At 41.2% G+C, this 23,726-nt stretch overlaps 4 protein-coding genes across 6 annotated transcripts in view; 1 reads left to right on the plus strand and 3 right to left on the minus strand.

The window, feature by feature from the left end:
- Positions 1 to 23,726, minus strand: part of LOC309708559 (piggyBac transposable element-derived protein 4-like) — a 209,237-nt gene that overhangs the window by 82,934 nt on the left and 102,577 nt on the right. The gene's annotated exons all lie outside the window — the stretch shown is intronic.
- LOC309708565 (mitoferrin-2-like) lies at positions 12 to 8,883 on the minus strand. Its single transcript, XM_082536702.1, has 4 exons — positions 8,389 to 8,883; positions 4,054 to 4,282; positions 3,660 to 3,716; positions 12 to 3,241 (listed from the first exon to the last, which is right to left on the minus strand). The coding sequence occupies exons 1-4, from the start codon at positions 8,722 to 8,724 to the stop codon at positions 2,661 to 2,663; spliced, it is 1,203 nt and encodes a 400-aa protein (XP_082392828.1). The 5' UTR covers positions 8,725 to 8,883; the 3' UTR covers positions 12 to 2,660.
- LOC309708567 (uncharacterized protein) overlaps positions 4,298 to 23,726 on the minus strand; it is a 243,165-nt gene continuing 223,736 nt past the window's right edge. The window contains exon 3 of the transcript XR_014277294.1: positions 4,298 to 5,831. The gene's annotated coding sequence lies outside the window, so the exon portion shown is untranslated. The remainder of the gene's footprint in view (positions 5,832 to 23,726) is intronic.
- On the plus strand, positions 9,534 to 22,765 carry LOC309708557 (ectonucleoside triphosphate diphosphohydrolase 7-like). 3 transcript variants are annotated; one of them, XM_082536687.1, is made up of 14 exons: positions 9,534 to 9,704; positions 10,335 to 10,433; positions 10,684 to 10,869; positions 11,622 to 11,827; positions 14,308 to 14,458; positions 14,710 to 14,813; positions 14,937 to 14,996; positions 15,126 to 15,274; positions 15,371 to 15,537; positions 16,962 to 17,163; positions 17,280 to 17,399; positions 17,514 to 17,599; positions 18,758 to 18,919; positions 19,634 to 22,765. In XM_082536687.1, exons 2-14 carry the CDS (start codon positions 10,426 to 10,428, stop codon positions 19,848 to 19,850), a joined length of 1,818 nt encoding a protein of 605 aa, XP_082392813.1. In that variant the 5' UTR covers positions 9,534 to 9,704; positions 10,335 to 10,425; the 3' UTR covers positions 19,851 to 22,765. The 3 variants fall into 3 exon arrangements, with proteins under 3 accessions (XP_082392813.1, XP_082392811.1, XP_082392812.1); XM_082536685.1 differs by having other exon boundaries at positions 9,534 to 9,700; positions 10,332 to 10,433; XM_082536686.1 differs by having other exon boundaries at positions 9,534 to 9,700.

The raw sequence follows: 23,726 nt of genomic DNA on the forward strand, positions 1-23,726 counted from the left end.
AGACACATTGATAGCCTCAGCGCTTGGCGAGCCAGCACCAAGAGAAGTCCCTGCTTCTGCGAGGAGCTGCCTTAGCGAGTTTATTTACAAGTCACAAAATACAGGCGACTCTTTCAAAGTGCGCACAAGCGTTCCACATTAGTGTTGCTATTTGACAAACCATCAGTTCATCCCCTCTACTGCTCAGTCTTTGGTTTCCCAACTTTGAAACGTGAGGATCAGTCCCACAATCACACTCAAAATACTCTTTACCTATTTATTTTGTTCCACAGATACATAAGGTGTCGCTGCTCTTAAAATAATACAGTTTGGTTTTTCCCCTATCATCCAGGTGAGGATTTTGTGCACTACAAAAACTTGCATTTTTACAGCACAGTTGACAAAACTCACAGTTCAAATTTATATCATTCAGCATAGAAGTCAGCCTCATATTTGGAGCTTTAACAATCTATTTATGCATGTTAGTAAAAAAAATTTTTTTAGATTTATGGCTTCAAAAACATTAAATCTATATCTGTTATACAGTGATCTCTGTAGTAGTTGTGCGTGGCTGTATAGCGGCTAACTGTAGGCGTGTATTTAAATAGTTGCCTCGGTTTCTCTTTATTTTCCAAAGTTGCTTTTCTGCACTAAATATGACAACAACTTTTAAGTTTTTCAAGTGCTGGAAAAACAGAGGAAAAATAAATCATGACTGCAGTGATATAAAAACTGTTACCTTATTTGTACAGCTTCTACTAAAGATATGGTTTTCCGCACATCCACGTGTGATAATGAGGGCAAAAAAAGGTTTAAAAATCCAGAAGCCCGGTCTCATGGCTGCAACAGAAAAAGCACTTTTCTAGAGCAAAGACATGAAGTGACACGATGACCCTGGCAAAGGAAATAAAAAGTCCAATAAATTCATACTTTTTTCCTCCTCAAACTGTTTTTCCAATTAAAGGACAACAGCTGTGCTAAGATCCAATAAACTCAGTCACAACTGACCTCCAAAACAATGTAGTTTACACGCGCGCACACACACACGTTCCACTCAAGCGCTAAATCTTCGATCCAAACCCAATTCTGTTTTCCAAAACAGAAACAACAATCTGTGTGTCACACACGTGACAGAGAGGGTTAGGTAAAATAAAGGTGATCCCACACTAAAGTCACTTATCTTGAGCCAAGCATTACTGTACATTTGACAGTACTGATTCAGTAACCCAACACTGTGCAAAAAGAGGACATCACAACATTGCACAACACTTCCTTCAAAGGAACTCTGTGGACATGAACCAGAACAAAGTTTTGATCCGGAGGAATCAAATGTCTGCATCTGATGAAGAGGCGGCCTGACCTGGCCTCAAAACACTGCTCTGCCGGATGTCCCTCAAAGTTATTCAAGGCTGTGAGCTACGAAGCTCAAGTTCTTGTTTTAAAAGTTTCATCTAATCTCCAATTGTCCTCAAGTTTTTAGGATGGCAATTAAACACTGCACCCCCCTGTGGTCAGAGGGTGCAATGGCAGTAACGCTTTTAACCATCCCCCCCCAACATGTGCAGTCAGGAGATGTGTCTTAACTAAGCCACAGTGCAGCTCTTAAGTAACTTAACCTGCTGAGATTTAAGGCCATTCTAGCATCTTCCCATCAGTGTGGGACTTTTTACCCTTTCTGGGGTATTTATAAAATGTTACAATCAAAACCAAGTTCATTAGGAGTATAAACACCCTCAAACTAAAGCTCAAAGCCATCACTTCAACCTGAGTCTTTTTTTCCCCCCAAACATACATAAGAGTCAGGGGGGTTGGGGGGTCCTTAACGGGTGGGACCAATCCAGACTTAACTTCAGTGTGTTAGCAGTGCTTCCCACACACTGATGGTGACTCGTTCAAGGGTTTATTTATTCATTTATTCTCTGGTCATTTGAGAGAACAGCACCTTAGCCAATTTACCAGTGGTCCCTCTCACTTATTTAGAAAGTTGATTTTCTGATAACTATGCCATTGTGCTGGTTATCAATATCATTAAGCTACTTCTTAAAGGATGAACACAAATTTACAGTTTCTGGAGTTTTGCAGCTGTCGGCTCCAGAGACCCATCGGGATTGAGGCGGAGTCTCATTGGCGATGCAGCTGATTGCACCAAAGTTTATGGTGTCATGAGTTAGTGGGCAAAAAAATATCTGTAGAGGTGTTAATAATTTGTTAAACAAAGGGTACATGGAACTCTCTAGCAGTAGACGCTCTCTGCCACAACTAGAAACAACATCTGTGGGAAACACTGCTCAGCCACAACAAATGATTTCCTTTCTGGATGCCCATGTTGAGAGTTTGTTGGGTCAAACACTAATAAAAGTAAAAAAAACAACAACAAAAAAAAACTCAAAGAAAATTGGAACCAGAACCTGTTATTTCAGGGCAATCTTCTTGCAGATGGACATCTGCCAACCCTCTATAATGAGAGGCTACTTTTGTTGGTTGTAAATGTAGTCACCCGCTTTGAATTAGAACAGATATCATAATTGATATCAGTAAACAAGATGATAACTGACTTTCTGCTCAAAGAATCAGAAAGAATTTTTTAACCTTCAGATGTTCAGAAATCACCACCCATAACAGTGATTGCTACGGTGCAAAAAACCTCTGAAATGCTAATACCCAGTCGTGTTTCCAGGCGTTTATTTGTCTCCATCCCGATCTCCATGCAACCTTCTCTCATGCTGCCGTTTAGTGAGGATGTATTTGAAGAACTCGTAGACAGACCAGCTGATGGCAGTAGAGGGCATCTGGTAGATGACCCGGGCTTGGACGCCTTTAAAAAAGGCTGGAAAGCCTCCCATCCTGTACACCGTCCGAAAAGCCTCGCCCAGGCCAGAGATTTGGCGGCTGCCAGAGGCCGACGCAACCGCTCCAGCTCCCGTCGCTGCCTCTGCCTGGATCACGTGAATGGCCCGAGTCTCCTGCGTGTTGAGAAGGGTCTTGCAGACATCGAGGGGGGTAGTGGCAGCAGCAGCCAGGGCTCCAGCAAGAGCACCGGAAACAACGTGGGAGGAAGGGTTGTACTGTCTGTGGGGGTTGAGAAGCTCCTGCAGGTACTCATAGGTCATGAAGTGGAGCACCTGGAAGGGCACGTTCATCGTGAGCTGGGTGGTGTAGCTGCGGTAGAAAGCAGCTGGGCCCTCGTGTCTCAGCAGAGAACTCACACAGTCCACCACGCCACGATAAGGTGAGTTAAACATCTGCATTCGCTGCTTCACAACTAAAAGAAAAAGACAGGACACAGCTTCCTCAATCACATTCAATAACACCTGATCAAGCACGTGTTTTCTATGATCTAATGACCATTTCTTATCAATCCCTCCAATCATATTCACACAGAATTAATTGTTCACACAGAACAAAATGTTAGCCTTCTCAAGTAAACGCATAACTCCGTGTGACTGTCATCATCAGACTGGTCTGTTGTAAAAAGCTCTTTTATTGTCTGCAGCTTGAGCCTGTAGCTCCACCAAGTGTCCTAATCACAGAAACACCACGTGGTCTATAATGACCTGAAGTAGGCGGAGGTTCTTTAAGTAGGTCAACACCAAGTCTTTACTGTGCAGAATACATCACATGTGACTGCGTGCACATCAGCTGAGCTGACATAAGCAAAGAGATGGAGGAGGAGAGTTTACCTTCAGCTGGGTTCATGATGGCATCGTGCAGCACTGTGGCCATGCAGCCCGCCACTCCTGCACAACAGACAAAAAAAAAAAAAAGTTTTAACCACAAGATGTCACTGACTCTCCAAATATTTTGAACACATTACAAGGAGTGTGTTAAAAACGTTAGCATAACTGGCTCTAGTTTAATTTAAAAAAAAATTAATTTAATCAATCAAACAATCAAACTGACAATAATAAACAGTCACAGAGTCAAGTGTAACTTCCTTCTACCAAATTCTACTGAATTCATTTCCTGTTTCTTTATTCTACTGTTCTTTAAAATAAAGAAAGAAAAAAGAAAACACAATCAAACTTCTGCACCATTGATTATAAGTCAAAGTTTGCTGACTGGGAAACATCTTACCATTGGCAAAGTGGCTGTTGGTGCCAGGATGTATAGCGTCACTGAGCGAGAACTTTATCTTCTCATAGCACGCGAAGTAGAGAGCATGGGCAGGCCCCGCCCCCACTGCCAGTACATTCACGCCTCTGATCGGCCTCCACACGCCCTCAGTCTGTACAATCTGCCGCAGGGCATCCATCACGTTCCTGTAGCGTGCGCCCGGCTCTGGGTGCAAGCTCTGCATGCGAGTCTAAGGTAATGGGGAGGAAAAATTTTTTGAAAAGAATAAATAAATAAATAAATAATGTTGCAATCTGTATCCCACCTTTTAACGTTCTGGGTGGGAATAATAAGTATTTTTAAAATAAATACAAACTTTTATTTAAGCCCACTCAATTTTATAAACACTTGGAATTGGATATTGTGATATTTCTTGTTCAAAGTTAACAGGCGTACTTTTGCATTCTTGCAGAAAAGATGCAGAAGAACAAAGAGAACAAACAACAAACAAGGAAAAAAATAAAAATGGAGGAAGTGTTACAGGGCCCCTTTCTGTCAGCATAACCATTATAAACACTTATCCCTCTGTCAGGGAAACCTGAACAGCTAACAGGACATTTGGCGCAGTAGGCAAGCACTCATGTAAATGATAAATTTTAGGTTCGTCTATTCTGTTTGTGGTTCTTACTATGTTGGGTATTTGATGCTGCAGTTCCTGATGCAACACAAAGTTACTTTAATCTTTAGAAGAGGCTCTTGCGTTTTGAAAACTGCAGCTTTTTAAAATGACGACAGTATAGGAAGCCTGTCATAAACAACAAAACCCACAACTCCTAATATAGTAAAGGATTGAGACAAATGATGTTGGATGACAAAGATGGCGCGGTTTCACTTCTGTGTCCAAATATCATGCAGTATGTGTCATTTTAACAGCCTTTTCACTGGAAATCATCCAATGTTTATGGAAGTACATATCACTGTAGAAAATGTAACTAGATCTGAGTTCAATCAGTGTTTTTGCCCATGAATGAGTACTACTGTTCACTGGTGGACAATAAATGAATCTGACCACCTAAGTAACAGACAGGGATGTGCGTGACAAGTCGACCAATCATCGCCATTGTCACTAGTCAGCATCACATATACTAGTTGTTTTTACTTCACACCCAATGCTGGTAAATAGTTGTGTAATAGTTGTGTCCTACTGTTATGCAGCCATCTGCCACCAGAGGGAGTGTTGTTGTTGAGAAACACTATAAATCCCTCAATCTCGGCCTGATCTTTTGTTAATGCTATCATTGAAAGTTTAATTAAAAGGCGAAAGAATAAGACTGTGGATATGTGCTTTCGCTGTAAGGCGAACTAGGCTTTCTCTTAGCGATAGTGTGAGGAGTTCAGTCATTTGGGAGGGGCTCAGAGTGCAGCCGCTGCACTGCCACACCAAAAGGAGGCAACTGAGGTGGGGTAAGGTGTTCCGACTGGGCCTTTCTTACTGGGACTAGGCCCCAGGGTAGACCTGAGACTTGCTGCCCATGCCTAGTAACAGATTGCCAAAGCAATGAGCAATATTTTCAGCCCCCTAACATGTCACAATCCTAAGTTTTTCCAGCTGCTTTACAGAAGAGCAGAGAGCACATCTTCCTCTTGGCAAAATGTTCACATGGACATTCCCGGTTTGTGCTTCTGGGAAACGATAACGCACACAGAATGTGCTCATCCATCCACAATGTGAGCGGTGCATTCAAGACTGTTGTAGAACGTCCACGTCCTCAGCACTGAGCAGCAAACAACAGCAGCAGCTGGTAGTGAAAAAAATGACAACAGTTCACCGGTTTATGTATTCAGCCTTACTTCACTGTATACCACTAACTCACTAGTGTCATATTTGCCCTGCAAAAGAGCAAATGCCACCTCTGCTATCAAAGCAATCATCTCTGACGGCCTGATGTAGCAACCTGGCAGCTGTTGCTAGGTTGCTACATTACCCTAAAAAACATTAAAATCTACCAACTAGATAGACAGGGTAGCTTTGTGCAAACAGTCAAAGGGCAAGGTCAATTGTAGATACTGAAGAAACTACAGCAGTGCTTCCTTTTAAAGTCTGATTAAATGGATCAGAGGTTTGTAACATTTTGCAACATATTTCACCATTTTTTCAAAAGGTTTTTTTAATGGTTCCACCCAGGAAAAAGTCTGCATTTGTTTTTTCCCTAGCTTAAAATAGACGTTTATGTATGAAAAAGCTCAAACTATGTGTTGATTGAGTAAATAAAACTCGCTTACAAAAAAAAAAAAAAAAAAAAGAATTCCTGATATTATTTTGGTGAAAGAAACTTCTTTCACCAAAACAGTTTAGTAAGATAATGCTTTCTGCCTGCCTTCAAGCAATGAAGAAACAGACACTGAATTTAGTGAGAAGAATAGACTGAAGCATAACGATCAGTACTACATAAAGATGCTGGCCAGCTACGTATGATGGCAGCAGGAAACAGGTTGTGAAAAAACAAACCTTAGCAGTAAAAGGAAGTTGTCTTTAAAAGTTTACTGTAAAGAAAATCCAAAGTTCCTTCAGACAAAAGATATTCAACCACAAAGTTTTGTAATCCACTTCCTTCTACTTCAGCTTTGTTGCTGGAAGAGCGACACAGTCTTGAGACACATAAGGCCAGGAAAGGCTTACGAAATTCTCAACTTAAAGTCTTCTTTATAAATTAAAACACCCGAAGCACATGTAGCTGACATCCTACCAGGAATGACATTAGGTCTGAATGTTAATTGCTCTATGTTTTTGTTAAAGGCTTTCTAAAAATGAGGAAGTGATCAACATCATTTTTTACCAAATGTTGCTCAGTTAAAATGACCTGCACAGGACTTGTCACTGCAGCAGATTGCACATTTACATCCTTGTTAATAAGAATTTGGAATAACCACAAATCTGCAAGTCAAAACATTTTCAACAAACATCTGCTGATCATGGTGTGATTCTGATGAAAGGTCCTGCAAGGGAAAGCTTGAGCTTGTTTTCACCAAATCTTCAACTTGGAATTTATAGTGAATAAGCCTTTTGTTTGATTTACCACCGCTATAAGAAACCACAGAATTACTGCTTCTTTATCTCCTGATACAAAAAGGAAATAACAGGCCGCATACTGAGCACTAAGCTTACAAAGGAAGACACTGTCTTGATTGCTGAAATGCTTTTTGACTGCTAAGATTTGACTAGTCAGTTCCTCCTCTAATCCTTAAATCTACTCAACTTTTCTAGCTAAAGCATGGGACAAGCAGCTGTTCACAGTTGGCACAGACATTTATATCATAGGAAGACATGGTTAGAAAATCCTAAACCATCCAGTTATTCTGAGAAAGAAGCCTGTGCACAGGGCCACACCCTCTTCTGCCAAGGAGTGCTTCATTTAACTAGTGTGTCATTGACTTTTGCTCCAGTGACTAATGACCCAAATGAGTTACTCAGTTACTACAGCCAACTCTTCACCGTGGTTTTTTGACAGTTTCTGCAAAGTGTTTTCCCAAAGTAAAGCAAAGAGTGATGTTGTCTACAACCATAAAGGTAGCTCCAACAATGCAAATGAATGAAAGCAACAACTGTCCCCAGTATCGCTTCCGTTTAGTCCTCTACGGTTACGTCTTTGATATCAGACTTTGACCATATGTGAACTCCAAAGTTAATTCTAAAATCTCGCCTGTTGGATTTTCTTCGGGATTACTTTTACGATACTAACCATTTACTTAAAACGTAGCACAATTGAAGGCTTTGGACAAAGCAACACAAAATGTCCATGGAGTTAATGGGTTAAGTGATAACTTTCTTTAAGTGTATCGGGACCCGTGGGAAAGTAGTGCTGTGTAGCAAGGTGTAAATTTACGAGTCCACTTGAAATTGAAAAAAGAAAACACCAAAAATGCACATTTCAAACCCTGTGCGATAAAGGATGCATGTTAGGGACAAACTTTAACAATCTGGGACAAACTGAGGTGCCGGTTACCACACTAACGGCACCTCAGTGAGCTACTATCAAGCCTAACACATCAGTTATCTCTCCAAATCAAAGCTAGGTAAAGGTAAACATACACACTAACATTAAGCTTCCCACTGCGTCCGCCTGAGAATCCTGAGTTTTATAATTTTAGGTTTAGGTAACGTAGCTGATTTAACTGACCTCTGTTAGCAAGGTTACCCCCTGTTAGCTTGTAAGCTAGCGTTAATCGAGCTCAGGCTTGTAAAGAGGCCTGCGTCAGATTCGGCTTTATACAACCAGTTGCTACCCTCAATGCTGCAAAAACAGAGCACGACAAACTTTAAAACTCGTAGCCTATTATATTCCATCGCTCTTATACCTTGACACAGTCGACGGGATACATAACGCAGTGCTCCATGATTCCAGCAACGGCACCTGCCAACATGTGTGTGCTGGTGGATACTCCTTGAGGCAGTCCTTCATAGTCTATTTCTGTCTCGACAGAAGTCAAGGTCTCCAGAGTAGACCGATGTGACACCGAGACAAAGTCCTGTTCCCCCGCCATTCTGGATGAGACATGAAATCCTCCCGATGTTCCCAGCAGTCTGCCGCCCAACCATCGAATCTCTGCCCTGGCTGCAGGGCCAGTGACCCGGCTATCGACGCCCGCTGCTTCCACCGACGTTCGCCGGGACATGAAACCATCCGCTTCCATTCAGGTAAGTGACTTTAGTCCTACTGATATGGACAAATCCGGCGGTTGCCTGTTGGCGCGTTCTTCCCGGCAGCTTATGAATGCAGGCCGGGGATAGAAAGTGCGCGGCAGCAAGCTGCAGAGAGACCGGGAACCAGGAGGAAGGATGGGTTGGTTGTGAGTGTTGCACGCCAACAAATGAATTTGATTCGCTAGACTAGCTGTCAATCATAGACAGTTCGCTCCAATTAGCCAGTTTGGGCTGGGCGGGTAGGTAAAGTGGGTGGAGTTTAAATCTCGTCTTTTGTAACTTCTTTTTATCACGCGTATGGGCCTGCTGGAACAGGACGTCCCAGATTACGCATCAACGTAGACTTGAACGAAACACATCTACACTTAAAGTTAGGGCATTTGTGGGATTTCTTTTATTTTTCTTTAATACTGATATGTTTACTTCAGCAAAAAGGTATATTGTTTTTTTACATGACAAAATCATATGTCATATGGACTTTTTGATCTGGAGAAAACACAACTTACTGATTTTTCAAGATAAAATAAACAGTCTTTGATTAAAAAAAAGTCTATAAAATGTTATAGACATATTATTATTGTTATTAATATTGCTAGTGTATGATCGTACATACACACTCTACGATAGTCTGATGTATTTTTAATATTATGATTTTAGTTGTTGTAATAAAAATAATTCCCATATGTCGGAAAAATAAAATATTTCCCATTCCACCGCATTGCATAGTTCTGATTATTCCTACAGGCTTGAATGCAGCAAGCCTTCGCCTTTCGTGTTTGATGACGTAGCCAACCGGCTAACCGGAAATTTCGGTCATTTCCTCTCCGTCTCCTCGTCGTGTTCTCTAAACTAATAATTTACGGTGATGCGGCGAGAGAATAAGGGGTCGTATTGTCTTATCTGTCGAACTACAAACAAGTATTATTAATGTCTGTTACTGCCATGGTGGAGAAGAGGCTTCTGTAGGTACGTTTATAAGAGCGAGTGATAGCATACGGGTGCTGTGATGGTTATCAGTTGTTCGTAAACGTATCCGGTTTGTAATTGAACAGTTATTAACAATGATAGCTACATTTGTAGCCAATAAATAAATACAGCATATAATGTATTTTTCCCTCTGTTATTTGGTTTGGGTTACAGTTATTGTGTTTTATGTAACGGTTTTAGCTTATATAACTGAGAGGTAGGCTAGTTACACTGACCCGTGGAAAAAAAGAGAGATTATACTAAAATGGTCCTCTTCTATTTAACGACAGCGTCTAACAAGTGCAGCACGGGATTTAAAAACATATCACAGATTTGAAGCACAATATGCTTATTGTTCTGGCAGGCAGGCTAGAGTAATTTGTTTGTTTGCAAGTGTTACAAATAAATTCGATTTTTTGAGGTTGTAGCAAGTAAAATTAAGGCCTTACGAAGACAAACAGTGTTAGTTAGGTCTGCCAGTGTACAGGCTGCCAGCTGACTAGAGTAAAGTATTTATTGTGTTGTAAAGTTTTTCTTTTATTTTTATTTTTACGTGCATTTAGACAACAGGGCATTAACATTAAGTCCGCTGAGCCTCTCTCCCCCCCTCCCCCTTCTTACTCCCTTCCAGCAGAAAAAAAAATTCAGTTGACAACATCATAATCAGCCTGCAGCCGCCATGAGGTGACGACTGTGACATTTTGTACTTTTGCTGATGTGGACACATGGCAAGGTAATAAACCGATAACAGTTTCTGCTGTCAGAGTATTCCTGAGAAGCCGTTATGCTTGGCACGCTAACAAATGTTTTTCCATGGCTGTGGGAAACACAGGTGTTACTACTTATGTTACTGTGGGCTCAGCACTTAACACAACAGAGCCTATAATTAATTAATTAACTTAAACTTGTATTTACCTACTGTTTCATGTCAGAATGGCTGCTGTTGTATATAACAGTATCTGCTGTGTCTTCGTCTTCCACAGGATTACTTTGTCCTGCCTGCCAGCCTCCTGGTACTGCAGCGTGTCCCTGCTGTCTCTGGGCTGTGCCCCAAGACAGAGGCTTCTGCTCCTGCTGCTGCTGCTCATCACCTCTGCCTTCTTCCTTCTGGAAACCTACCAAAGGCAGCTATGGGGCACCCAGCGACGGTCTGGGACCCAAATTAACAAGTGAGTGGACGGAAATGAAACAAATAAACTCATTTCATTTGAGCCGTACACAGAGGCTGACAGAGTGGCCTCTTGCAAATCTGGAAGCCTTTTGGTAACGTGTTTTCCTCTTATATGCTACTTTGGGCTCACTTTAATAGATTTTTGTCTTCCTGTGTTAGTTTGTCTTGTTAGAAAATGCAATTTCAAAAATCTAGTCCCAAAACCTTTTCCAGTCAGTGTTGTAGAAGCTAAGCTAAACGAAGCATGGCTCTAAGGAAATAGGAGGGTGAAACAGCATGCCAAAACATGCCATAAATTTAGGTGCATTTCATAATCAGCCACCATTAATCTGAGCAATGAAGTCTAGAGAATTTCTTAAGTGCCGTCATGTCGATCATATTCTCTTTGAGCTCAAATAATGCAGGCCCTCCTCTCTTTCAAGTGTGCTCGAGTGGAAAGCTCATGGTAAACAGACAACCAGCTTTGAGAGCACTGTTGAAAGGACTCAGTGTGTGGGACTGACTGCAGGTGTTCTCCTCAGTAAACAAGGGAAAGATACTAAATAAGGAGATCATTTGGAAAAATGTAAATGCACTCTGCGGTTTCTTTGTATGAATGTGTAGAACATTTGTTTCAAGCGGATTTAAAGGAAGAAGCATGTCTGTGGATATTATTTAAGCTCTTGACACCTTTGTGCTTTCTTTGGTACATAAGTGCAGTTTTCTGAGTATATTCTTCATCTCCTAATGTTTCTGTTTGCTCTCCTTCAGATACCTCTCCCTCACTGAGTCTATGGAGGCTACTGACATCCTCAACCCTTCACTGAATTATGGCATCGTGGTGGACTGTGGCAGCAGTGGCTCCAGGATCTTTGTGTATTACTGGCCACCCCATAACGGGAACCCCCACACCCTACTGGACATCAGACAAATGAGGGACCGCAGCCGCAACACTGTCGTCAAGAAGATCAAGCCTGGTGAGTAAGCAAAGCTCACTCGGAGTTTGTACAGAGTGTGAAAGCTTGCTGAGAACGCACATGAGCAAATGTTAGACTGGTTTTATGAATAGATCCTCTGCGACTCCCCAGGCAGTATGGTGTACAGTGGTTAGAACTTCAAAGCCACAATGTTTCTAGTTCAGGTCTACTGATTGGCTGGGGCCTTTCTTTACGTATCAAAGTTTTAAGACATGGATTTTAGGTCAAGTGGAAGTTCCTAGCTGGCCTTGGATGCGGGGTAGATGAAGTGCTTAGAGCATATAGAATTAAACACTGTATGAATGTGTGGTTAAAGTCCTTTGTCTGGATTTGAAAAGTCATGTCTGTCCATCTTTATCGTCCTTCATCCTCCTACATATTCCTCACATCCTACTGTCTGCACTCTTGTGTATCCTCCTCTCTCTCTCCCTTTTTTCTTGTAGTATAGACGTCCTTTCTTATTATCTGCTGTGGTAGAATAACATGTGAGTTATTGACCAGTTTTGTGAGCCACTGATAATTTTATGAATGTTTTTTTTTCAGATGGAAATTAGTTTGCAAAAGTTTGACTGCAAAAGGCTTTTTATAAGAACTGAACAGTTTCTGTGTATTAAAATGCTAAATGGCTTTTAATTTGAAACATATACAGGAAATGTTACATTTGTATAAATGGTGTACCCTTAACAGAACAGGAGCAGATCAGAGTACTAAATTTCTCTTTATACTCAGTCAGAAATGGTAAATGGCCTGCATTTGTATAGCGCTTTACTCAGTCCCTAAGGACCCCAAAGCGCTTTACACTACATTCAGTCATTCACACACACACACGGCAATGGCAAGCTACATTGTAGCCACAGCTGCCTTGGGGCGCACTAACAGAGGCGAGGCTGCCGGACACTGGCGCCACCGGGCCCTCTGAGTATCTGCATGATATTTGGCATGCAGGAGGCAGCCTGGAATCGAACCACTGACCTGATTAGTGGCTGACCTGCTCTGCCACCTGAGCTACAGCCACCCCAGAAAGATTTAGGAAAGGCTATGCTCAGCAGTCGAGGTAAATCAAAGTCGGATGGCATAAGATGAATCACAGTGTTCACGTAAATGAATGAGCAATTAGAAGAAACATTGTTTCTAGGTTTGCTTAACTGTAACTGTTTAAGCCTTATGTACAGACCAGAAACAAAGTGGCAAAGACTGATTGTTTATTTGTTTTGTTTTGTTTTTGGTGCCAGACGGTGCCAGTGAGACAGAAGATGATGGCGAATGCGAGATCATTTCTTATTCACTGTTTGCCCTTTGGCTCACGGCCAGAAAAGTGAAAGTCAGAGCATGTGAATCTGGAAAGAACATGATGGAAAACAGAAAGTAGGAAAAAGATAAACAGATTTGGCTTCAGTTGTTTTCCCATGCAAAGTGAACTTGGTGGTGTTACACTTAATTCTATTTTATGTATGTGACTAGACACTGCCGTATAAGTCACTTCTAATTGAAAGATCCCAAAATTAAAATGATAGGACCATTTAATATTCGTACATGTATATTTTCTTTATCTCTTTTTCATTATGTCGTTCTCCTCCTCTTCATCTGTCTCATCCATCACTTTTCTGTCTTCCCTCATTTCCACCTCATCCTCTTCCTCCTCACCTCAGGCCTCATCTCCTGAACTAAAATCAAAGCTCTAACACACAGATCTGTGCATTAATGCTTATACATGCTTATCCATGGCTGATATTATCACAATTACTTAATGTCAGCAGATTAGATATGTGACCCTCCCGACTTGTATCCGACTCCTTCCACAAATGTTCACAGCCTCCTCCAGAACAAATAGACACCTGGCATGTTGAGTAACAATAGGATTATGCACTAAATTGGGAGGGGTAAAACAATCTACTAGATTTTACACACTGTACCTTTTAATAATTAGTCACATCAGTGGTGAGGAGCTTTCAGTCCCTGCGACTTTGTTTTATCTCTGCCACAGCAGGCAGATTAGATCGAATGCTGCAGTTAAAGGAAACCTGACCCTTTGAATGCCGGGACATCGTTGTGTGACAACCATTCTAATCATTTTCCTTTTAAGGCTTTTATGATTGATGTGTGGTATGTAAGGTTATAATGCTGATGTCTTAGCTTTGTCTAGTTCAGTGATCTGCATCAAATACTTCCAGATTTTTCATATCATTCAGCATTTATTCCTACCAAAACACACTGATATATTTTAGATCATGTCATGTAAAGTGTTTGTGTGAAACCTCAACTATACCTATATATTAGTCATTTATTAGTCATTTTATGACCCAAATTCACCCTGTTCAACTTCATCTTATCTTGACAGCATTAGATTTTCTTTCTGTTCCATTATGGGCGACGTATTAGCTTTCTGCATTAGCTAGCTCTAATTTTATAACTAGCTAAAAATTCTGAATTTTGTATTTTATACCTGATTGTACTGTGTGTGTGTGTGTATATTCTCTCAGGAATCTCTACTCTGGCAACCACACCAACGCAGGCCAGTGACTACCTCCACCCTCTCCTCAGCTTTGCTGCTGCTCATGTCCCAAAGAACAAACATAAAGAGACTCCACTCTACATCCTCTGTACTGCTGGCATGCGGCTGCTGCATGAGAGGTAAACAGAACACCACGCAACAGCATCAGTTTTTAATCTAATGGTATTTTAAGGGAGACCTGGTATGGTTGTTTCCAGCTCCCACTGTGAACCATTTGACTCTACTCTAGTAAAGCTGATATGGTCTCCCTCACCTTTCTTCTGATTGGCTGTCCCTGGTAAATGAAGGGTTTGCAGCTTTCCTCACTTGTTCTGTATTTCTATATTGTGAACAAAACCTCCCGTTTTATGCTGTACTTCTCTGCATGTAGGCAGCAAGCAGACATTATAGAGGATCTTGTCACCGATGTCCCCCTGGAGTTTGATTTCCTCTTTTCCCGTTCACATGTTGAGGTCATCTCTGGGAAACAGGAAGGTGAGCTGACAGTCTTGTTTACCCTGCTGATAGTGGCACTCTTTAAATCTGACACTTCTAACTGCTGCCTGCTTGTTTCTGTGTCTCCTCACTGTGAAACGACATGTTCCTGTGACCTCGTAGGAGTGTATGCATGGATTGGCATTAACTTTGTCTTGGGCCGCTTCGACCATCCTGATGAGGGTGAGTGTGACGGAGGCATGATGTTTACCAAACTCACACTAATGTTTGTTTCACGTGTGTTTTATGCAAAATTGTTATTTTTTGGGGGGGTGGAATTTTTTTAATATTTAAAAAAAAAAAAATTTTTAGAGGACGCCACAGTCGAAGTGACGACAAGTTCTCAGAACCAGCAGCCAATCAGCAGACGGCGCACAGTGGGCATCATGGATATGGGTGGAGCTTCGCTTCAGATCGCCTATGAGGTGCCCAGCGCCATCACCTTCAACTCACCTCAAGAAGTAAGGAAATACACTGAGTACTGACCTGTCCTGCCTGTGATGTAGCCTGGAAGGCTGCTCCTGTCTGCATTAGCGTAACACGCCTGTGGTTTTCAGGAGGAGGCAGGGAAGAGCTTCCTCGCAGAGTTTAATCTGGGCTGTGATGTCGAGCACACGCAACACGTGTACCGAGTGTATGTCACCACGTTCCTGGGCTTTGGAGGAAACATGGCCAGGCAGCGCTACGAGGACCAGCTCTTTAACAGCACCTTCACCAAGAACAGGTTAGTCACATGTGTTTTTTATGCTTGAAGCACACTGTGAGATACCTGCAAATATCTACATTTTGCATTACAGCTGCATAACTGATATGTGTCTCATTTTTCCTTTAGACAGAGCTACACTGTAAAACTGATATTTACAGGCAGTTGTTATTATTCTATAGCCAATATATTATAACATTCACTTTACTTCTAATTAGTGTGAATGTAGATTAAACATTCACAGCATTATAATCCAAATCTTTGTTATTATTTTTCATTATTATTATCCTGTATTGTGTAGGTTTTTCACCAGCTATCACCTTCAACTTAGAAAAACCATTCAACCACCGTTATATTGCTCTTCTTTTCTACATGTCTGCTTGTATTTTTCTCATTTCTAACTTTTATATTTTTTGAAATATTCAACTTTATTCAACAAAATCTATAATGTATTTCAATGGAGAGAAGTGTTTAAACCCTCTTTTAAGTTGCCCCTCTTTTAACTCTAACTGCTTCCATATACGTTCACCTACAGACACCTTTCAGACTTTAAAACGAAGCCAAGACATGAAACTATTGATCTTGTATTTATCTTTTCAATATTTTTTATAGTTTTTCTTCAGTTCCACTTTTCATGCTTTTTTTCACCCGTTTCAGAGTTTATGATGAGTGTCTGTGGGATCGGTTAGAGTGGGGTAGAGTGGGACAAGTCCAAAAATGAATCACATTTTTTTGTCTTTCAACTGCTGCTGTGTTGACAGTTTTCCCTCTACAGCCATTGTTTTACCCATAGCCATTATTGTCCTCCTTCATCAGTGTTATTATCATTAAGGTTCTCCTATAAATGCCTCCTCCATCCAACTCTTCCATAGAGAACAATGTTAAACAGCTCCCATATTTACTCTAAAAGTAAGCTGAAGCAAACAAAAATCAACACCTGTTTCCCAGGTGTGTTACCATAAGAGATCAGCTTCTAGACGGTGTCTTTTCCTCTCATGCCTTTCGTATTACTCTTACCCAAAGTCAAGCTGGCACTTATCACAGCTGTTTTCTCTATTTGCTTCTTTCCAGGTTTTGCTGAACCTTGTAAAAATACTGTCTGCCTTTAACTTGGTTTAATCTCAGAAACTAGAAAAACAGCACCATCTCCCTGCACACAATCACACATCCTCTCTAAAATCCAATCTGGAGCATGTGATGTGAAACATAGTGCACATACATTCAGGACTGTGAATCTTTTGTGTATAAAATGATATGAATAATTAATGATCTTGATTTGACAATGTTGATTCAGACTTTTAAACATCCTACAACTGATCAAGTATTTAATTCTGATTCACTGATTTATCTAATTGCAGACACTTATCTTTCTAAACCTCACATTCTTTCAGTGTAGCTAAGTGAAGGAAGTAGATTTAATTTTTTTTTTCCATGTTATTGTCCAGATATCTAACCACACAGACGGGTCTGAGTAAGGACAAACCGTACCTGGACTCCTGCCTGCCCGTCGGACTGACTGAAACAATAGTCCGGGACAATCGCACGCTGCACCTGAGGGGTCAGGGTGACTGGACCAAGTGTCAGGAGGCAGTGCGACCCTTCCTGGGTCTCCATAATGGCACTATGTCACCAAGAGGTGTCTATCAGGTATGGACCTTTATGATAGCAAGGTTTTGTTTATGGTATTGATCGCTGCTCAGTCTTTCCTTGATTCTTTATAAAGTAGAGATGCAAAGAAAAATTGGCATCTAATATTTTTGCAGGCTCCCATCAACTTCAGCAACAGTGAGTTCTATGGTTTCTCTGAGTTTTACTACTGTATGGAGGACGTGCTCAGGATAGGAGGACAGTACAACAGTGAGAAATACTCCAAAGCTTCTATGGTAACAGACAAACAAAACCAGTCCTTCCATTAGACAAATATATTAGATAAAAGATTTTAACATTCTGTGTTTGTTCAGTGAAAGTTCAGTTTCATGTTTCGGTTTATTTAACAGGACTACTGCTCTACCCAGTGGTCGACACTGAAACAGCGTCTGGAAAACCACCTTTACTCCAAACAGGCAGACGACAGCAGACTGAAGTAAGTTCAGTTTTCTGGCTGTATTCATGCTATTCTAAATTGTCCGTGGAAACACCTGCACACAAACGACACACACAAATAAATGTGGCATCTTTTGAGAATTTTCCAGTTCTGTGTGAGAGTTTTTTCATAGCAAAGAGCAGAACCTGAGATGTGAAGTGTGTAATTATCACAATCGCCAATTCACTTTTATTAGGCCACATGAGGAGGAACTCTTCAGTTACTCCCCAACTACTTCACTGACCATATGTAGAAAATGGACAAAGTTACGTCAGCCGTTGGTTTGTGGTTTATTTTTGTCATCAAACCAAATTTCTAGAACTGGACATGTTTGTGGCTAAAATCTTCACATGTTTAAGATACACACATATTTATTCAGTCTAGCAAACTGCAGTTAATTGCAGATCATATTGTGTGTTGTAAATGAGGATACTTCTTTTCTCCTGCTTTCCACATATAAACAAATCTCTCTGAACTTGATTTTCAGCCCATAAACTCTTGGTAAGTAAGGCTGACCCAATTCTTCTACCAATGCACAACAGTGGATTATTTCAGTAACACCAGGAGCCACAGGCACATCCAAGCATTTCGAGGACAGTAAACAAAAAAAACAGAACAAATATTTCCTAATTGCTCACTTCTCAGTTCTTTACGTCACTAACTATAAATTATGCATAAATTCTGTATAAATACACAAACAAACTCAAATTTTACACGCGAGTCTTTATGATGTGACATCGCTAACATGAAAAAAGGAGAAAAAGCAACTCTTACCGTCATGTACCAGCTGAAATGTTCACCCCAGAAACTGATATAGCTTTGCAGTTAAGTGCAGGTTGATGTAACAGCCTGCTGCCATCGTTTTGCCACTTTCAGTCGTAGAGTTTCACCCACAGCTTTGTTTGTCTCAGTGGGAAATGGCAAATGAAGGCTAATGATGTCAGCTACATCACTCTTCAGACTGTGTTTTGATTCTTGAAAGAATGATATACTGCTGGTGGCAAAGTTGTGAAAGTTATTCCCTTTCTTGCCTGCAGGTGGTGCACATTTGCATGACTCTATCTGCAGCTGTAAATCTAAATGGCTGCTTTGTTTTCCCTGCCCTCAGATGTCACTTTCATCCTCCTCTGACCCATTATTGTGCTGTTTTTACCCCAGGTATCAGTGCTTCAAGTCAGCCTGGGTGTATGAAGTGTTACACTCTGGTTTCCGTTTCCCCACCAACTACCTGAACCTGAAAACAGCCCAGCTGGTTTATGACAAAGAGGTCCAGTGGACTTTGGGGGCCATCCTGTACAAAACCCGCTTCCTGCCTCTCAGGTAACTGTCAGATATGTCACACTTTAACTCTACACTAACTTACGCTGGTATGTACTTTCATTGATTTGCTCCTGTTATCCCTGCACTGAGTTACCTTTTAACTTGTAGGTTTGTTTGGGGAAAAAACACAAGATGTGTCACAGGAATGTGCTCGCTATGAAAAACACGGCTTACGTCTTTATCTTGTCACAGTCTGAAATCAGCTATAGAGCGATTCAGTTCATTTTTATTCATGAAGCACTAAACCAGAACAACTGTCACCTGACACCTCGAGGGGTTTTAGACTCTAAAGTAAAGACGCTAAAGTAATAGAGAAAAAACCCAGCAATCACTTGGAGCAACCACTTGGTGACAGTGGGAAGGAAAAACTCCCTTTTAACAGGAAGAAACCTCCAGTAGGTCCAGGCTGAGACAGGAGCAGCTAACTGCTTTGACTGGTGGGGGACAAAAGACACGCTGTGCAAGAGAGCCACAAATTAATAATAACAAGCACAGTGCATCATATAAACAGAGTTTGTTTACCTGAAAAGATTTTTAAAACATCCTCTTTACATCCGTGAAATGAAACAGTTACAGAAAGTTATAACTTGACTAAACCTGCCCCCCAAAAATAATACACCAGCTAAACAGAATGCTGCTCCTGCTGCTCTGCTCATTAGCAAGGATTTGTTTTGGATTAAACATGTGCTTCCTCTGCCCCGCTTGTTTCTCCAGGGACCTGCAGCAGGAAGCACTGCGGCAGAACCACCCCAGCTGGCTGCGCTCTTCATTTGTCTACAACCACCACCTGTTCTCACTCTGCATCCTGGTGGTGGTGCTGGCCATCCTGCTCTACATCCTGCGCCTGCGGAGGATTCACCAGCGGGAGCAGCGGCAGGCCGAGGTCCTGAACCTCCTCTGGGTGGAAGAGGGAGAGGCTCTCCTCCCCTGAGAAATATGTCTGGGACGGGAGGCTCCACACTAATCGCATACAGTCTTATATGTGCCTCACTGTGTGTGAAAAATGTGAGTATGGAGGACAGTTGAGGAAGGGAGAAATTACTCAGTGGAAAAGCGTGTGATTTGGTAGATTATGATGTAAGAGGAGACCAGACAAAAACATCGCAACATGGAGACAGTTTAATGAGCCCCGAAATCAAACACCTCTGTATATCCTTTGATCGTACAGAGCTCACCTCAGACTGGAGAGACAGACTCTGGGCTCACTTTCTTCTCTTCACGACCACTTTGGATGAAAAGAATCACCCCAGGTTTACAGGATCAAACCACTCCTTTTTTCGGGGGGGGGGGCTACCCATTCCTTCGAATATCTTATTTCTAGGTTACAGGCAGTGTGGATGGTTAACATGGATGTGGTGTCATTGTTAATGTTTCCACTGCTGACTGAGGAGAAAACACGAGAGGATAGAGATTATTTTGCAATATGGGCTCACTGGAGGGGAAAAGTCACCTAAAAGGACAGCAGAGGGAGTGGTCATTCGTTATCATCTAATTGTTTTGTCTTTTGTTTTATCATATTGAAAGTCAAAGCGGTTGCGCAAAAATTCAGTTCTTAAAGGGGACCTTAACATTTTTCCCACCTATGTATTGTTACAGTGGTTGGTGGTCGTATGAAATAAAAGTGTCAAGTAATGAGGTCAGTCACTGGGCAATAATCTCTGTGGGTAAAAGCTCAGGCTTCAGACTGATTTAAACACTCAGTTTGACATTGTTTTTTCTACCCTTGGCTCTGGATGATGTCAGTGACAGGGGATAGCCCAAATATGGGCATCTCAGGCACATTACACTCACTGTGAGCACAGAAGCCCCCGCTGGCTTAAAGGGAAGGTTGCAAGAGCGAAAGCAGTTCACTTTAGATAGAAGATGAACTGGGGGGCTCCACTGAGGCCCAGTATAAGTTAGATAAGGATTATATTTAGGCGTGAATGATACAGAGCTACTCTGGTACAGTCAAAGGATAAAAATGAGCATATTGGGTCCATATGAAACAAACCCAGGCAGCCTGAGCTCTTTAATGCGAGCAGAGCTGAGAGTAGGCAGAGGCTGAATGAGTGCCAGATGTTTATATGGACCACCCATCACGAGACAGGTTGTGTACATATATGACTGGATGGTATATGATGCATGTGCTTATAGAGCGACTTCCGTTTTAACGCGAATCCTATTTACATGCTGTTTACATCTCCAAATATCACACAAACACAACATTATGCCACAACATGCCAAACATTACTCACCTGTGTCAGTGGCTGCTGCAGATGAGAAATACCAGGAAAAATCTGCCACTTTTGCATACAGGTTTTTGTATCCTACATGACCTGTGCTTTCCCCCGCCATCATTTCTGTAGCCCAGTGTTACCTGCCCTTTATCTGTGAAATGACATCTGTAACAAACCCTAAGCTGCTTCATACCTGAGAACTTATTTTTTGTTTCAGCCCTCGTGCCCAGCTCAATTGCTCACTTCTCCAAAACTGGCATTTCATTATAAGTTAGTGCAAGTTGATTTAAAGCTTGTTGTCACCATTCCTCCATGATCAAGGATCGGCTTTCACCCACAGCTCCGTTCGTCTCGATGGGAAGATTTCCTTCAAAGCAATCCTGCAGACTGATGATGTCAGCTGCATCACTTTGGCCTCAGACCATGGTTTGATACTTGAATTCCACTGCTGTCCTGCCAATACCCCCGTCCAACCAAATTTTAATCAGAGGGTAGGCAGGGCCAAGAAGCTTTTTAGCTGAAATAAGCAAGGAGGCTTAATCAGAGTCTGGACAGAGGCACTGAAAGCAGAAGAAGAACCTGCAGGCCTGATTTAAGCAGATGCTGTCTGATTTTTGAATGCAATAACTCAGAGAAAGGGGGAGGGACACTTCCTGTGCCTCAGGCTTAGATGGATACTGGGACATGAACGAAAGTACAGAACAGCTCTCAGTCTGTGTTTCGAATATCAAGATGAACTACTTTAAAGCCATTTTTAGGAGTAGAGCCTAATGCAGACAAAGAGGTGTATTCCATTCTGTGTCTACTGTATTGTATAGCTGTAAATTGAAATCACTGTTTTGTTTTGTTTTTCTTTTTGAGTGACATGTGCTGACAAACTGATGGAGCTGTGCAGCAAACCATGAAGATAGAAATATGTGTTTGAGCCACACCTGGTGACATTTCCTGAGAAGTCATATAAATCATAGATCCTACAGTGGATTGTTTTTAAATGTTCAAATGTATGGCTCAGAGTTTCTCACAGCGATTTCTGTCAGTGGGACGGGGCATGATTCATCCAGCTGAACGATGATGACTCCATTGTTTTCAAAGAAAACTGTCCTTTTGTAAGCTGTAAGTGGTGCTAATGTGAATGTTTTGTTGTTTAGACAAGCGGAGCCGTTTGAGAGCTTTGCGTCATTTCAGAACGTTAAATATGTTCTCTTGTTTTCTCCGTTCTGCTGCTCCTCGTATAGATGAGTTCTGACTTGTCTTCATCAAATCGTCAGTGTTCATTTGTAACGTTTCTCCCATGTGTATGCAACAAATACTTTCACTCTTATATTCTTAATCAATGAGACTTGAGTGCCAACAGGTCCATTTTGTTTCATTCCAGTTCTTATGTTAAAAAACTGCAAACCTCTTTCTGATCCATCCTGATGAGAATTTTTAAGATTTCTGCTGCTTCTGTGATATTTTGACTCCTGACGGAGGACCAGTCATTGACTGTCTTTCCAGAGCTGGGCATTGTGCAATCTTGAACAGTAATTCACTGAAGAGGAGATTTGATTTCAATGTTTTTAATTGTGGTACTTTTAATGTAAATGTGAACCGAATCAATCCCAATAAATGGTTCTTTGTAATTCAAGTGATTTGACTCTTGATAGCACACCTCACGCAATGCACAGAACTAACTGCAGACATGAAATGATGTTAGCTGTGTTCAAGCAAAGCAGCAACTGCTGGATATGAAAATCCAACATCCAAGTGCCAAAATAGCCACGGGATCATTTTGGGCAGCCAATGGCTGACTGAAAAAGTGAGTCCGTCCAATCACTTCCCCTAGAGACCCATGTTAAAATCAAAGACTGTATACAAATAATGGCAATAGCCACGTTCATTCACTCACTGTTTCTGGACTCTGCATATGAGGGTTCAGTGTAATCATGCTGGAACTGTAGAAAAGTAGTGACACAATCAGACACTCATCTCCACAGTGACACCGATTAGCAACTTTTCCTATTATCACCCACCCCCTTTAAATTGTTTTGGGGTTTGTTTGGTTTTTTTTACATTAGCTGGTTTGAGTCACTGAAACAGACTTTTGTGCTTTCTAATGCAGGAACTTTTAGTGGCTGTTTTGTTATTGTTTGACAAATAATAAAGTTTGCTGTGTGATTAAATATACTAGCAGACTATTTAAGAGGACTAACTTTTCAGTATATGAAATTATATTTAGCAGGATGTCTGTGCACTATCCAGCTAAGCTTAAAGCTGGAGTCAAGGCTTCAAAATCTATAAACAAAAACACACAGTTATATAGTTCATTGTGGTCAAATTATGACATTTTCCCATCAAATCATATCAGGTCATTTCTGGTATTAAATGTAAGTTTTTTAGGAAAAGAAATATTGGAACTGAAACTATCACAATTCATAATAAGTTGCTGTGGATTTTTCATTTTTGTTAGTCTGAGGTAATAAACCAACAGATCATATGTAGATGATATAAATGTAAGCAAATAAATGGTGCCATTTAATGGATCTTTTCAGAGAAGGTTTGATACAGTTAATTAAACTTTCCTACCTCACTTCTAGTAACATTTATTC

This window comes from Aulonocara stuartgranti (genome assembly GCF_965226115.1).
Source record: "Aulonocara stuartgranti genome assembly, chromosome: 6".
In the NCBI taxonomy this organism is placed as follows: Eukaryota; Metazoa; Chordata; class Actinopteri; order Cichliformes; family Cichlidae; genus Aulonocara; species Aulonocara stuartgranti.